The sequence below is a fragment of the Dromaius novaehollandiae genome, chromosome 1, assembly GCF_036370855.1.
Source record: "Dromaius novaehollandiae isolate bDroNov1 chromosome 1, bDroNov1.hap1, whole genome shotgun sequence".
Classification (NCBI taxonomy): Eukaryota; Metazoa; Chordata; class Aves; order Casuariiformes; family Dromaiidae; genus Dromaius; species Dromaius novaehollandiae.
The window spans coordinates 97284616-97296753 of NC_088098.1; the positions used below are offsets into that span (position 1 = coordinate 97284616).

General features: G+C 39.6%; 1 protein-coding gene across 2 annotated transcripts in view; it reads left to right on the forward strand.

The window, feature by feature from the left end:
* Positions 1–12138, forward strand: part of ALCAM (activated leukocyte cell adhesion molecule) — a 127493-nt gene that overhangs the window by 90730 nt on the left and 24625 nt on the right. For both annotated transcript variants that reach the window (XM_064521611.1, XM_064521616.1), the window contains exons 3-6: positions 982–1201; positions 5850–5914; positions 6305–6392; positions 7272–7454. In XM_064521611.1, coding sequence (XP_064377681.1) covers positions 982–1201; positions 5850–5914; positions 6305–6392; positions 7272–7454 — 556 coding nt within the window. The remainder of the gene's footprint in view (positions 1–981; positions 1202–5849; positions 5915–6304; positions 6393–7271; positions 7455–12138) is intronic.

Below are 12138 nucleotides of genomic sequence, written 5' to 3' on the forward strand. Positions count from 1 at the left end.
GCTCTGGCACCACTTATCTGTTGTCACAGCATCGTCATGTTTTTGCAGGCTCTGTAGTCAAGCTGAGAGACTCTGCTGGGAACATGACGAGTATCAGTGCCACAAGATGCAAGGGATAGAAGCTAAAAGGGAACTAAAACCTCTTCCAGCCCTCAGCACAATATTGAATGTAAAGATGGATTCAACTTTTCACCTCACCACCCTTAAAGGGGGACAGTATCTGTCCCTTTTCTATGTGTGTGTGGGAGAAATTGAAGCCAGCAGAATTCAGCCTGTAACTTTTTCTCTCATAAAGATGAATTTTTGATATGACAGGTTTGTGCAAGACTCTCCTTTTTTGTATTCTTAAGATAGCAACTGCATACTGATGTAAGGAGGATGTGTAGAAAATGATATTTTGCAGATTATCTCGAGATGCATAAATAACAGTATTTGTATGTATATTCCCATGCCACAAGCTTTTGGGTCTTTTAAAAACAAAAAAAGCTTTTTTTTTTTTAAAAAAAAAACTAATTTAGAATAAAATAGGCAGTTATGCCTGATTAAATTCTGCATTTGGAATGAAGTCTGAATATCCCAAACACACAATATGAATATGTAAAACAACTGTCAAAAAAGGAAACTGAAGCTTTTGAGCCTAGCTGAATGCCTCTGTTTCAAATACTTTTTCGCATACACAGAAGTCAGGTGGTGCCAGAACCACCAGCCTTGATCACAGAAAGCCCTACGCTTTGCTGAGATTGAGCTAAAGGACTGAAATTATTTCTACTGATGATATTCTGAGTGTGTACCACAGCAGTTTTAAGCTAGCCCTTACATAACACTGAATTTCCTGTCTGTACAGCAGAAATTAATTGGCAGAAAAGTAATCTCGCAGAGTTTTTGGATTTTTAAAATTATGTTTTTGCACCATTTGCAGATCTTGAAACACTTCTAAATGAGTGTTTATGAAAAATAGAGGTGTTTATCCTTTTATTATAGGAAATGCCAAATGGATCTCCAGTATTTATTGCCTTCAGATCATCAACAAAAAAAAGTGTACAGTATGATGATGTACCAGACTACAAAGACAGGTTGTCTCTCTCAGAAAACTATACATTATCCATCAAGAATGCAAGGATCAGTGATGAAAAGAGATTTGTATGTATGCTAGTAACTGAAGATGATGTTTCTGAAGAGCCGACAATAGTCAAAGTGTTCAGTAAGTAAAACTAGTTGTCATTACCTTTAACATTCATCATACCTGAATCTTAAATTAAGGAAACTTTTGTTTAAGGGAAAGATTAAAGTCAAGAAAGTAAGTTTGGCTGAGTAAATTACTAAGACTAGCAGATTCATGCAGTTTTAAAAAATGTAATCTATTGGTAACATTTACATAACAGGACTGCCTGCACTTAGAGTTTATTCATGATAAGTGCTGGCTCAAAGAGAATTTTAGGCTTTGATAATGACTCACTTATGTGATGTCATTTGGCCTTGGAAATGAAAAATGTAAAATTAGCACTGATTATTTTTCATTTGTTCTCTGAGTGAATTTTTCTGCAGGAGAAAAGTATTAACTGTGTGTGGTCTGAAGTACTAGATGTCAGTTTAGAGGTTTAAAGCAGCCCCGAGGAGGTAGTAGGCAATGGAATGAACTTTGAGCAAGAGACAGAGGCTGGAAAACAAGTTGCTAGCCCAAGATGCATATTTTGTTCCCTGCTGAGCTACCAGGAGGAATACACCAGCCTGCAATTCCATTTTAGAGCAAGGAAGAGCTACAAAAGTTTATTAGCATTTTGACAACACTACAAATTATTGATCACAATTGAGATTTTCAAGAGCGTTGAATATATATGGGGGTTTTTTGCTTGTTTTGTGTTTTTTTTTTTTTAAGTCAAACAGTAAATCTCACAGAAACCTCATTTCCTGAGGCTTCTTATTGAGCAGCTTTCAAAGATCCTCCCTTTTATGATTACTGAAGTCAGATTTGAGATTCTCAAAGCATCTAGTCTATTGAGAAACAGTAGTGTGGCATTTACAGCTTTGAGCATACTCTGAGAGCTATTTACAGAGGATAATACTAGTCTTGAAAAGTTCTCTTTGTGTTGTCCGGTGTCCTAGAGACAATGGTTACATCTATATTAGCAGCTTAGCTACCATGAGATCGGACCTGTTGAGCAAAACAGTTGGCGCTCAGGAGCCAGTATCCCCACAATACATGTTTCAGAGGATTTTACTTTGAACTAGATCTAGTCTGGCCCTATGTACCAAATGACTGTTGGTGGGAAGCATTAAGTGAATTTCTGAAGCACTTGTGGTTTAGTTTCATCCCAATTTTTGCAGTGTAAACCAAGGCACTCTGAATCACAGTCCTGCTCTGGACTCAAACATGAGAGTGGGTGGACCTGGGCTTTTCCAGGTGGTGTTTCAGAGCAGAAGTATAATCCTTTGTACTCTGACTCACTCCATGAAGAAGTCTCTTCCTCCTTTTTATGGACTTAAGGGGGGCACAGGTCTGCTGAGCTGAAGTTAGCTTTTTCTAAATACTGCCCTATGGCTGCAGTGGATATCTTTCTTAACTTCGTATTTATACATTGCTTTCTTTGGCCTTTGTTGCTCTTCAAATGCAGATTTACACACTCAAAGTAGGTCTCTGTTGTCAGAACACGTTGCTTGCAGGGATAGGCAGCTTCAAACAGATCACACTTTTGCTTGAAAAACACATATATTTTAGAAGGACAATCTTAAAGACTTCTTTCAAGGAGAAGGTGTCAGGGATTCTTCAGCATTGCTTTGGCAGAAGTCCGTCAGTGGCATAAATCAGTTTGAAGGTAGATTAGGAGTCAACAATAATTCCTTTCCCTCGTTTCACTTTGAATTTGACTGCAAGAACAATTGAATTAATGACGACAGGGACAAGTGTGCTCAGAGCACACATAGTAAACACAGTGCTCCAGAGGAAATGATAAAGAATTACCATGTTTACTTATCACACAGCAGTAAATATGCAGATGAGACTATAGTATATGGTGAACAAAATACTAACTGCTTGAATTAGTGTATACCTTACTAAATATTAACTCAATGCTAATTCAGCCATGGAGCAGAGTTTGTATGTTTTATAGTATGCATTAATACTAATGGAGAAAGCTTCTATTTACTAAGGAAAACAAGAAGAGAAAATACCACATATGTAATGTGGCTGACTTAACACTGCAAGAAAAAATTACCTTTGCAGTTTTTCATTTAGAGTTCACAACTTCAGGGTTCCGGAAATAGATTTTCACACTTATCTTCCTGTAGTCTGATTTTGTAGATTTTTTTTCTTTTTGTTTGCTTGTTTTCTTAATTAGGAAACGGTTAAGAGTAGCTTGCAAGCTTCATTTATTTAACCAGTGGAGTCTCTAAGCTCCTTGAACCACAGATACAGAGCTAAGCTGCAGCAGTGCGAACCCTCATTAACTGGAAGTCTTGGCTATCTGACACTCTCTTGTATCCCAGAAGGCTTGACTGAAGCTGAGTTTCACTGGAGCTTGTCGCATCCTCAGCAATACTACCTGATTAACTCAGAACTGATGAGCTGAAATGGCTCATTGCACAGGTACCACCTGCTAGTCACACTTGCTGGATTACTTAAACAAGCTCTACCAGCTTTCCAGATGGATCTTGTCAGCATCTTTTTCTGGAATTAAATGGCCAGAGTTTGCAAAGTAGACCAGCCCTGCAGACATTAGCTGCTATCCTGCTACCCTGATGTTTGGCTTTTGTAGGCAGTGAGCTCTCTTCTTCCGCCACTATAATACCTGTATGGAGCTGCAAAGTGCTCTGCTAAGCTCTTCAGTCAAGAGATAAGCAGTGAGCTGCAGTTACAAACCCACCAAAACGTGCTCTGCTGCTGTTAAGCTTAACGCGTCTTCCTGCTTCAGACGCCGAGATAGTAAATGCCAAGTAAGTCTTTTATAGTGAATTACCTCCTTGCCTGTGCTGTAGCTGTTGGGATTTGGCAGCAGGCATTTGCTTTTCAGAGGCTGCTCTGAAAGAGCAGGTGGCTGCCCTTCAGCTAGAGCATCTACTCAGTAACTGGAGCCCTCAGACTAGCAGAAGCCGCAAAGAGGCCCCGGAAGAGGAGGTCCTCGCCTTGCTCACAAAGAGGAAATGCAAGAGGAGTACAGAGCAGAGAGTCAGTCGTGGTCCTGAGCACCAGTAGAGTACAGTCCTGGGGGAAAAGACAGATTCAAGGGAGGAAAGCTTGCCTGGGGGCGGGTGGGGGAAAGCTGTGTGTTTTGTGATTATTTGAGTTCATCATCTGGGTGACTATGACAGGAAACCAACTATGCCTGTTTATGGGACCAGAAAATCTAAACCGGAAGGCCTGTTAATGGTCTTGGAAAACCTAATTTGCTTGAATTGACATGAAAATGCTTTGTCCTTGACTGGTTCTTACAGAAACCTTTATGTTAACCTTTTTGCTTTAAAGCTAACAAAAGAGAAATAAAAGAGAAATAAACGTGCACATATCTTAAAAAAAAATCTTTGTTAGCCCTTTGAAGACATTGCGATGGTTTTGGTGTATAGCTTTGACTGCTTCCTTTGTTTATTTTTGTTTTTTGCTACAGGCAACTTGTTTGAAAGAGTCAAATAGCTTCTTTTATTGCCCTCTTGATCTGTTCTTTTTCTTCCATTTTGGCTGAATCTTCCAAGCACAGAATATCTGTGCACGTGTGTACACACAAACGTACACCCACGTACACACAAAAGAAATGGGTTCTCACCGAATCATGCTTCCTCTGTGATAGCAGAAGCAGTGCACCGATAGATTAGTGATTTCGTTGGTGTGTTGAAATTTTGATGAGATGGTGTGAAAATCACTTGGGACAGGATTACTAGCATAATTTCATAGGAAGCTTGATTTAGAAAAAAGATGCTGTAAGCTGGGATGGTTAAGGAAGGTTCAGTCTGTAAAAGCATGTAGTATGTATGCTTATTTAAGCCATATACTAGAGTGCAGAGACTTTCTTTGGCTGTATAAGCACTGTTTTGCCCCCCCCCCCCCCGCCCTTCCCCTTCCCCCCAGCTTTTAAACTTGAAGCAAAACCAGTTCCTTTTGGAGATAAAAATTTGCATTCCGGGCTTCAGGCCAAACTGAATTTTAACGGACAAGTTATATAGGCTCTAGAAAATAGTGTTTTATGATGGAAACACTGATAGATCCTCCACTTTGGCAAGCTAAGGGGTCCATCTACCATAAAAAAAAAAGTAAGTAAGAAGACATATTGGCACTGAAGAAAAAGCTTATTTTTTAGAGAGAGACATAACTGAGTCAAAGTCAATTAAAGTACCTCACTTACCTCTGTCATCCAAATTTCTTAAATGTAGCGTTAGCAGCTAGGAAAAAAAAATCAGAAGAATGGTTAGTATGAATTTGTCCAGTTAAAACGCGACAACTTGGCTACAGTAATATCGACGGTAAAGCTGTTTTTATGTTACTGGTGCTTTATTTTTTGTACCACTGGTTCTTTCTCCAGCATGTACCTCATAGAGATGAGACAGGTTCTCTCCTCCCAAGCGCTGAATTAATCTGCCTGGCTAGAACATATTTTGTTAGTATGTATAAAATTAAGTATGGGAATTATGACACATTTTAAAGTTGGGGGTTGTTTTTCCCCTCCTTCTGCACATTTCCTAATATTTAGGTAGAATTATCTCTCTTTTTTGTTCTTTTTTTAAATAGCAAAGTATAGATAAGACGGTATCAGGCCTGACCTGCTTAATCTCAGAGACGATATTGCTGTATCAGCGTGGGCTTTGTTTTTTAAAAAACTGTTTGTGCTCCCTTTACTAGTACTTTTATCCTATTTATGTTTTAGAACAACCATCTCAACCAGAAATCTTGCATCAAGCAGACTTCTTAGAAACAGAGAAGCTAAAAATGGTAAGAGCAATGTTCTCCCTCAAAGTTTTGGACCTGAAGGCTGCCTGAAGCTCCCTTACAGTCAAGACCAAGAAGTGTGATGATGGACTGCTAAGAGTGTGTGCGTGTGCATGTGTGTGTGTAGAGAGACTGTGTTCTACAGGCAGACTTAGCACAGAGTAGTTCCCTCCAGCAACATTGTTTAAGCCTTGCTCCAGTTGCAAGTAGAGGCCATCCTGACCTTAGACCCACCACCTACCCCTCTTCCAAATTGTACCTAAGCAATTTAAAAATCTTTGGGGTTAAGCATTTGAACTTTCTAGAAATTTTACCCGAATAAGCATAAACGAACATAGAATTCTGTTAATACCTAATGGAGGAAAAGGTGACCGATTTCTGTCTGTTCTGCAGCTCGGGGAATGTGTTGCAAGAGAGAGTTATCCAGAAGGCAATGTTACATGGTACAAAAATGGGAAAGTTTTGCAGCCTGTGGAAGAAGGTATGTTTCAGTATCGGACAATATCCCTGAATCTACAGAGAGACAAATATGTGAATAACTCTATTTATGTGAGTTGCTCTGTTTTAGTCTGAAGTATTGTTCCTTTGAGGAAAACTACTGATGCACAACGTGAAACTTGAAAGAAGCTTCTAGGCCTTTCAGAGCACCCAAGTCACACCATGTACTCTGTCTCCTGCATGTCACGTTCTAGCTTAAAAACCACATTGTAGTGAAGAAAGGTTGCCTTTGTTAATGGTACTGCAAGGCTGTTCTTGAGTCTCTGTTAAGTAGCTAGATAGGAACCTGTATCTAATTCCCAGCTTCTCATTAGGTATTAAATATCTCAGTTTTATACCTGTCCAGTAGTGTGTTTTGGATCACACAGGTTATCATCTCATTCTACTGGAGGTATTTGTTCTCCAGGAGATTTAGAAAGATCACTTTTTTCTTCCCTCTCAACTTTGATTTTGCTAGGCTGAACGAGCTACATTATTTTAACTTCCATATAATTTCATAGGCATTACCTGTTTTGTTATAAATGTGGTCTTCAGTTCTTTCTGCCAGCATTTTTGAGGCATTCTTTCTGCTTTACAAAGTAAGCTGAGATTTGTATTAAAAAAAAAAAAACAGTCTGCAAATAGATTTTTGTTTTGATTTAAAATCTACAGTATGTTAGGAATATGTTGTGGATAAAATGTCCCTGGTATGTGTCAGTGGCAATACTGGGGGAACACTGTACAGTCTTTTGGGTAATTGTCATGTTGCCTGCATGTTTGCAGACTGCTAGCAAGTAGAGAGCAGGCAAGCATGATGTATCTACAGTAGGAAAAAGGCTGCAAATTCTAGCCCTGTGATACTGAAACAGTATTTTCTTTTCAGTTGTGGTCATAAGTTTGCAAAAGATTGTGGACAAATCAACCGGACTCTTCACCATGACATCATCTCTTCAGTACATGCCAACAAAGGAAGATGCAAATGCAAAGTTTGCTTGCACTGTGACATATTATGGACCATCTGGACAGAAGACAATACAGTCCGAACCAGTAGTCTTTGACGTTCACTGTAAGTTATTAAAAACATCTATTGCCGTATACACCTGGGGGGGGGACAAAATCAGAGACAGTTTATAAAATTACAGGAGCATTGCTGCTTGACCATTGGGAGTGTTTTTTCAAAGCCAGTTTGCACAAAGAAGATCTGAGTACATTATTTATCTAATTTATACTTATCTTCAGACTTACCTGAGTTTACTTTCTTGCTAACAGTAGAATACTGAATATCAGGATTGCATTGACAAGAGGAAAGTAGTAACCACAATAAGTTAAAGTGAAATGGGATTTTCAAGAACTTTAACAGAAGTTAGTTTGGTTGATTAGAATGGATGGTGCTCTATTAAGGATCAAAGATGACTCCCTGTGCCCTCTGAAATATGCAATGAATATAATGTGCAGTTTTCAGTATGCTGAAATGCTTTTCAAATGTGCACAAAGGAGATGCAGCATCCTTCAGCTAACGCTGGTAGACTGCCTTGCAGAAAATATAGTAGCTTCTTTACAGCATTCAGTAAGACGCTGACTTTTGCATCTAAAATGCGTATCTGAATATTGGTGGACTTTTATTTTTTTTAGTAGAAAATTTGTGTAACTAATTATTTCCAGCTGGCCTAAGCCCCAAAGCAACTTGCTTATTGCATTACTGACCAGCATGGATATTGTAATCCTACTTTGAGCAAAGAAAACAGGCATTTGGCAAGGATAGGTCAGAAGAGGAGGTAGCAGTTAGAGAGACTGGAAAAGGCATTTCAGAGTCTTGTAAAACAACACTTCTGTAGGACTGTAGAAGGCAGCAGGTCATGGCAAAATGAAGGATTGGAATGAGAAATATTCAAGGTGATGTCCAGTAAATTGCTGTTAATCTGTACACTTTAGGTAATACCTCAGCTTCTAAAGAAAAACCTCTGCTTTGGGAATGCAGTTTTAGTCCAGACAGCCAATGTGACTTTTAATTAAAGTCAGAGCACAAACTTAAGAGGAATAGTGTGCATGTTTTATCTTTATGAGCAGGCCATTTCCACTGAGAGGAAGTAGGCAATGAAACTGATAAAAAAAATAATACGTCTCCTATAGTGCAGGATTCTCCAGGTGCTAGGTTTTTTTTGCTTAATCCTGAAGGCTTCTGAAGGTACTGGAAATGCTTTGCAAAAAAAAGGCATCATCTTTTAAACGTACTTTGTAAAGACAATGCAACAGAAAGGACATGAAGTATAAATCCGTTACATTCCCAGAGTTTTGTTGCTAACAAATACAGAGACTTCTGGATTTCATGTATGCCCTGAGAACTCTATGCAGCTGTCATTTCTCAGTATAGTAAAATATTAAATGTGTTTAAGTAACCCAAAGCTGGTACACAATTAAGGTCAGAATACACAAAGTACGAGGCCTGTTGTATTTGCTGAAGTTAGTGTTATGTGCTTAAAGTTTTCCAGCACTGGTGCTTTAATATATGTCATCTCTTTTCTAAAAACTCGGTAATCCAGTTGTGTACAAAGATAAATAGTAATGCATGCTGGATTTCTGCAGCCAGCAGGTGTTTGCTGTTACCTTGAAAGGGTAAAGTCCTAAATTTGAGGTGGCAGTGTGCATTTTACTTAGATGACTAGTTGCTTCTCCTTCCCAGGTGAAGTTTGTTGAGCAGCAAAAGTAGGGGATCAATTTTGACCTTGGTCAAATCACACGAAACCTTAGAGTAGTTACTCTTTGTTTTCACCTGGAGAAACCAGAGTAAATTTAGGCCTTTTTTCATCAGCTGTTTCTTCAGAATGACAACCAACAGAAGTAACGGAGATGAAAACCTCTGGGATAGTAACCATTATCCTAGGAGAGAACAAAGAGATTTCAATCTTGCAGTCATCTATTGTTCCCATTAAGTTAGGGTTTTCTTTAGCTTTTGCTTTAAAAGTTGAGTACCAAATTTCACTCTTTCTGTCTTTTGTGGAGCCCCATGGCTGTGAATAATTGCTACTGTGTATGGCAGAAGTTCTCACAGGGAAGAAGTGTCATGACCAGAAAGCACTGACTTCCCTTCCACTCAGACTGCTCTGTTACTATTACTGCCAAGAGATGCTGTGCTGTCCCCATTTCCCCCACCACTTTCATGCGTTAAGCTGCTTCATCTCTTGAGGATGAGACTTCTGCACATTCCTGTGCTGTACATACTCTGTGCACTTGCAATCAAGGACTATCCAAGGTGAAGGAAAAAAGAAGGCTGCACAGCACTGCAGAATAATCTCTGCTGCAGAAATCACCTGTACTCTGCACTAGAAATTTAACATGTTTGCTAGCCCAGCTCTTTTAATCTGTGTCTACTAGTACACAATTTAATTAAGATAAATTCTTCTCCAGAGATAGGCAGTATCACTGTGCTGCTTATTAGCCAAGAGTGGGAGGTGGGCACCCCCTTGATTAGAGAGGAGGCCTACCTGGCGTGAACCTTGTTGAGCTACAGAGTATGGTGTTACCCAATTTCCATTTTCAGTATCTTCATTTGATGTAACTTCAATTCCTTATTCTGTTCAAGTGCATTTCCAGATGCATTTGTGAAATTCGTTATTAATAGATGTCCAGAGTTTCTATAGAAAGATTTCTTGACTGATGTTAATTGACAGTAACAACACGTCTTGATTTGGTTTTGTTTTTAAATTTGGTTTGGTGATCTTAATTAGCTGCTTTCTCAATTTATTTTTTTCTCAGTCAGATGTAATGCAGATAAAAATAAATGCCATACTCGACCTCTTAGAAATGGAAGTCTTCCTTTCAGCCTTTCTTTTTTTTGACTCTGAAATACCACGTTTTGCATCTCTGAAGCAAGTAGGAAAAAAATCCCTCATTAAAAAAAAAAAAAAAAAAAAAAAAAGACCTACCATCCATTCTGATTCTGGTGAGATTCATTGGAACTTAGCCATTTATTCTAAAGAAATGGAGAGTGCACACTTAAAACTGTCTGCATGATTTTTTTTAAAAGACATATCTGTATATTTTAAAAGTGTTTTACTATTTTTTTAGCTCAGGGTTAGTGCAGGCTCTAGTATTCAAGTATTTCATAGCCAGTTGAAGTCGCTGTAACATAGTATGAGAAAAAGAGTGAATTAGCCCCTGCAGAGTTTGGTGCTGGTCAGATAACTGAGCTTAGCGATCAGTAGTTATCAATACTTAGCTGTGGGCCCTGGTTTGCAGCTGTGGTGAGCAGGCTACAGAATGTAAGATGAGTAATTTAAGTCAAGTCCTGGTAGCTGGACAGTTAGATAATATCTCAGATATCTAAATTATCCAGACTCTGGTTATGTTGGGTTGTGCTCAAAATTAATCATTGTAAAAAGATATGTTCGCCAGACAAGCTTTCTAGTCATACTGTGTTGTTGAGTATCTGTCTTTTTATGGATAAACTCCTTTCCATAACAAATTAGAGTCAGAAGGCAATTCATACTCCATGCTGCCTCCAGCATCTGTGTTTCATCAGCGTGATGTCTGCCATGACCATGGTGGGTCTGGGATGGCAGCATTCAGTTCGCTAAATAACTGTCCTTTGGTGCCTACTTCCAAAACTTTGCTCCTGCAGAAAGCAGGTACAAGGTGTCAAGTATAGACGAGCACAAGGTAAGATGGGGTGAGCCAGGGATGTTGTGCCACTCAGGCAAAATATACCGTCATCAAACTGCTCCTGTTTATTAGCAAAAGCAGGGGAGCAAGTTGCTGAGCACTGCCTTAGCATGAGTATTGAAGAATATTGTCATTAGCATGTGTCTTCCTCAGAAGGGTGACTGGTTCACTTCAGAGAACAATTTAGTTAGTGTTTTGCTACTTACTTTGTCGATATATATATTTTTAGTTAGTGTTTTGCTACTTACTTTGTCGATATATATATTTTTTTCAATTTAGATCATAAAATAAAAACATTACTCATGGTTGATTGCAATAGATACAAAGATAAAATATTCCTACAGGAAAAATTGGTGGTCTGCAAGGGTGTCATTCTCGCTTAACTGTATTCATTTCTAATCCTGTTCTGTTTCTCTCTGTGGGGAATACTGTTCCAAATTATAGTTTTCCACAGTATAATTCATCCCTTTCCAGTCTTGAGAGAGAGCCTAAGCAATTCTAGCATATGTCTAGCCATCCCTTATATCTTTCTTACATTTGGTTAGGTTTGTTGGAGGGGGGAGACAAGTTCCCGCAGCCAGCTAGCTGACCAGGGAGCCCCTGAGGCTGGGTTGCTGGCCCTGCAGCAGCCACGAGGCGTGCGTGTGAATCGTGGCCGGCTGTCTACCCTCCTCTGTCGTTTCCCACACCAGCAGCAATGCTGCGCGTCCCTCTCTGAAGCAGGCAGGCTTGTACGTCAGTACTGAAGGGCTGGGGGCGGAGGCCGTGTGGACCGGAGAGGGAGCAGAGCGTGTTGCACCTCGAGGAAGGAGGCTGTGGCCTGTTGCAGCCTGCTACTGCTCTTCCCATGAAGGCAGAGATTAGAGGCTGTGCTAGGGCACTCGGGCATAGAGAGGCCACTGCAGAGTACAGCTGCTCTTATTTGGAAATCCCCATAGGAGAAGCCAGACGTGATGAATGCCTTGAGGGTGGGAAGGGCTGTAGAGCACATGCTTCATTGGACACACAGAATCTCCTGTCAGGCAAGAGTTTCTCTGCCATGTAGATTTTTTTTAGTGTCTGATAAGGTGGACTGTACTGTGTCTTAATGC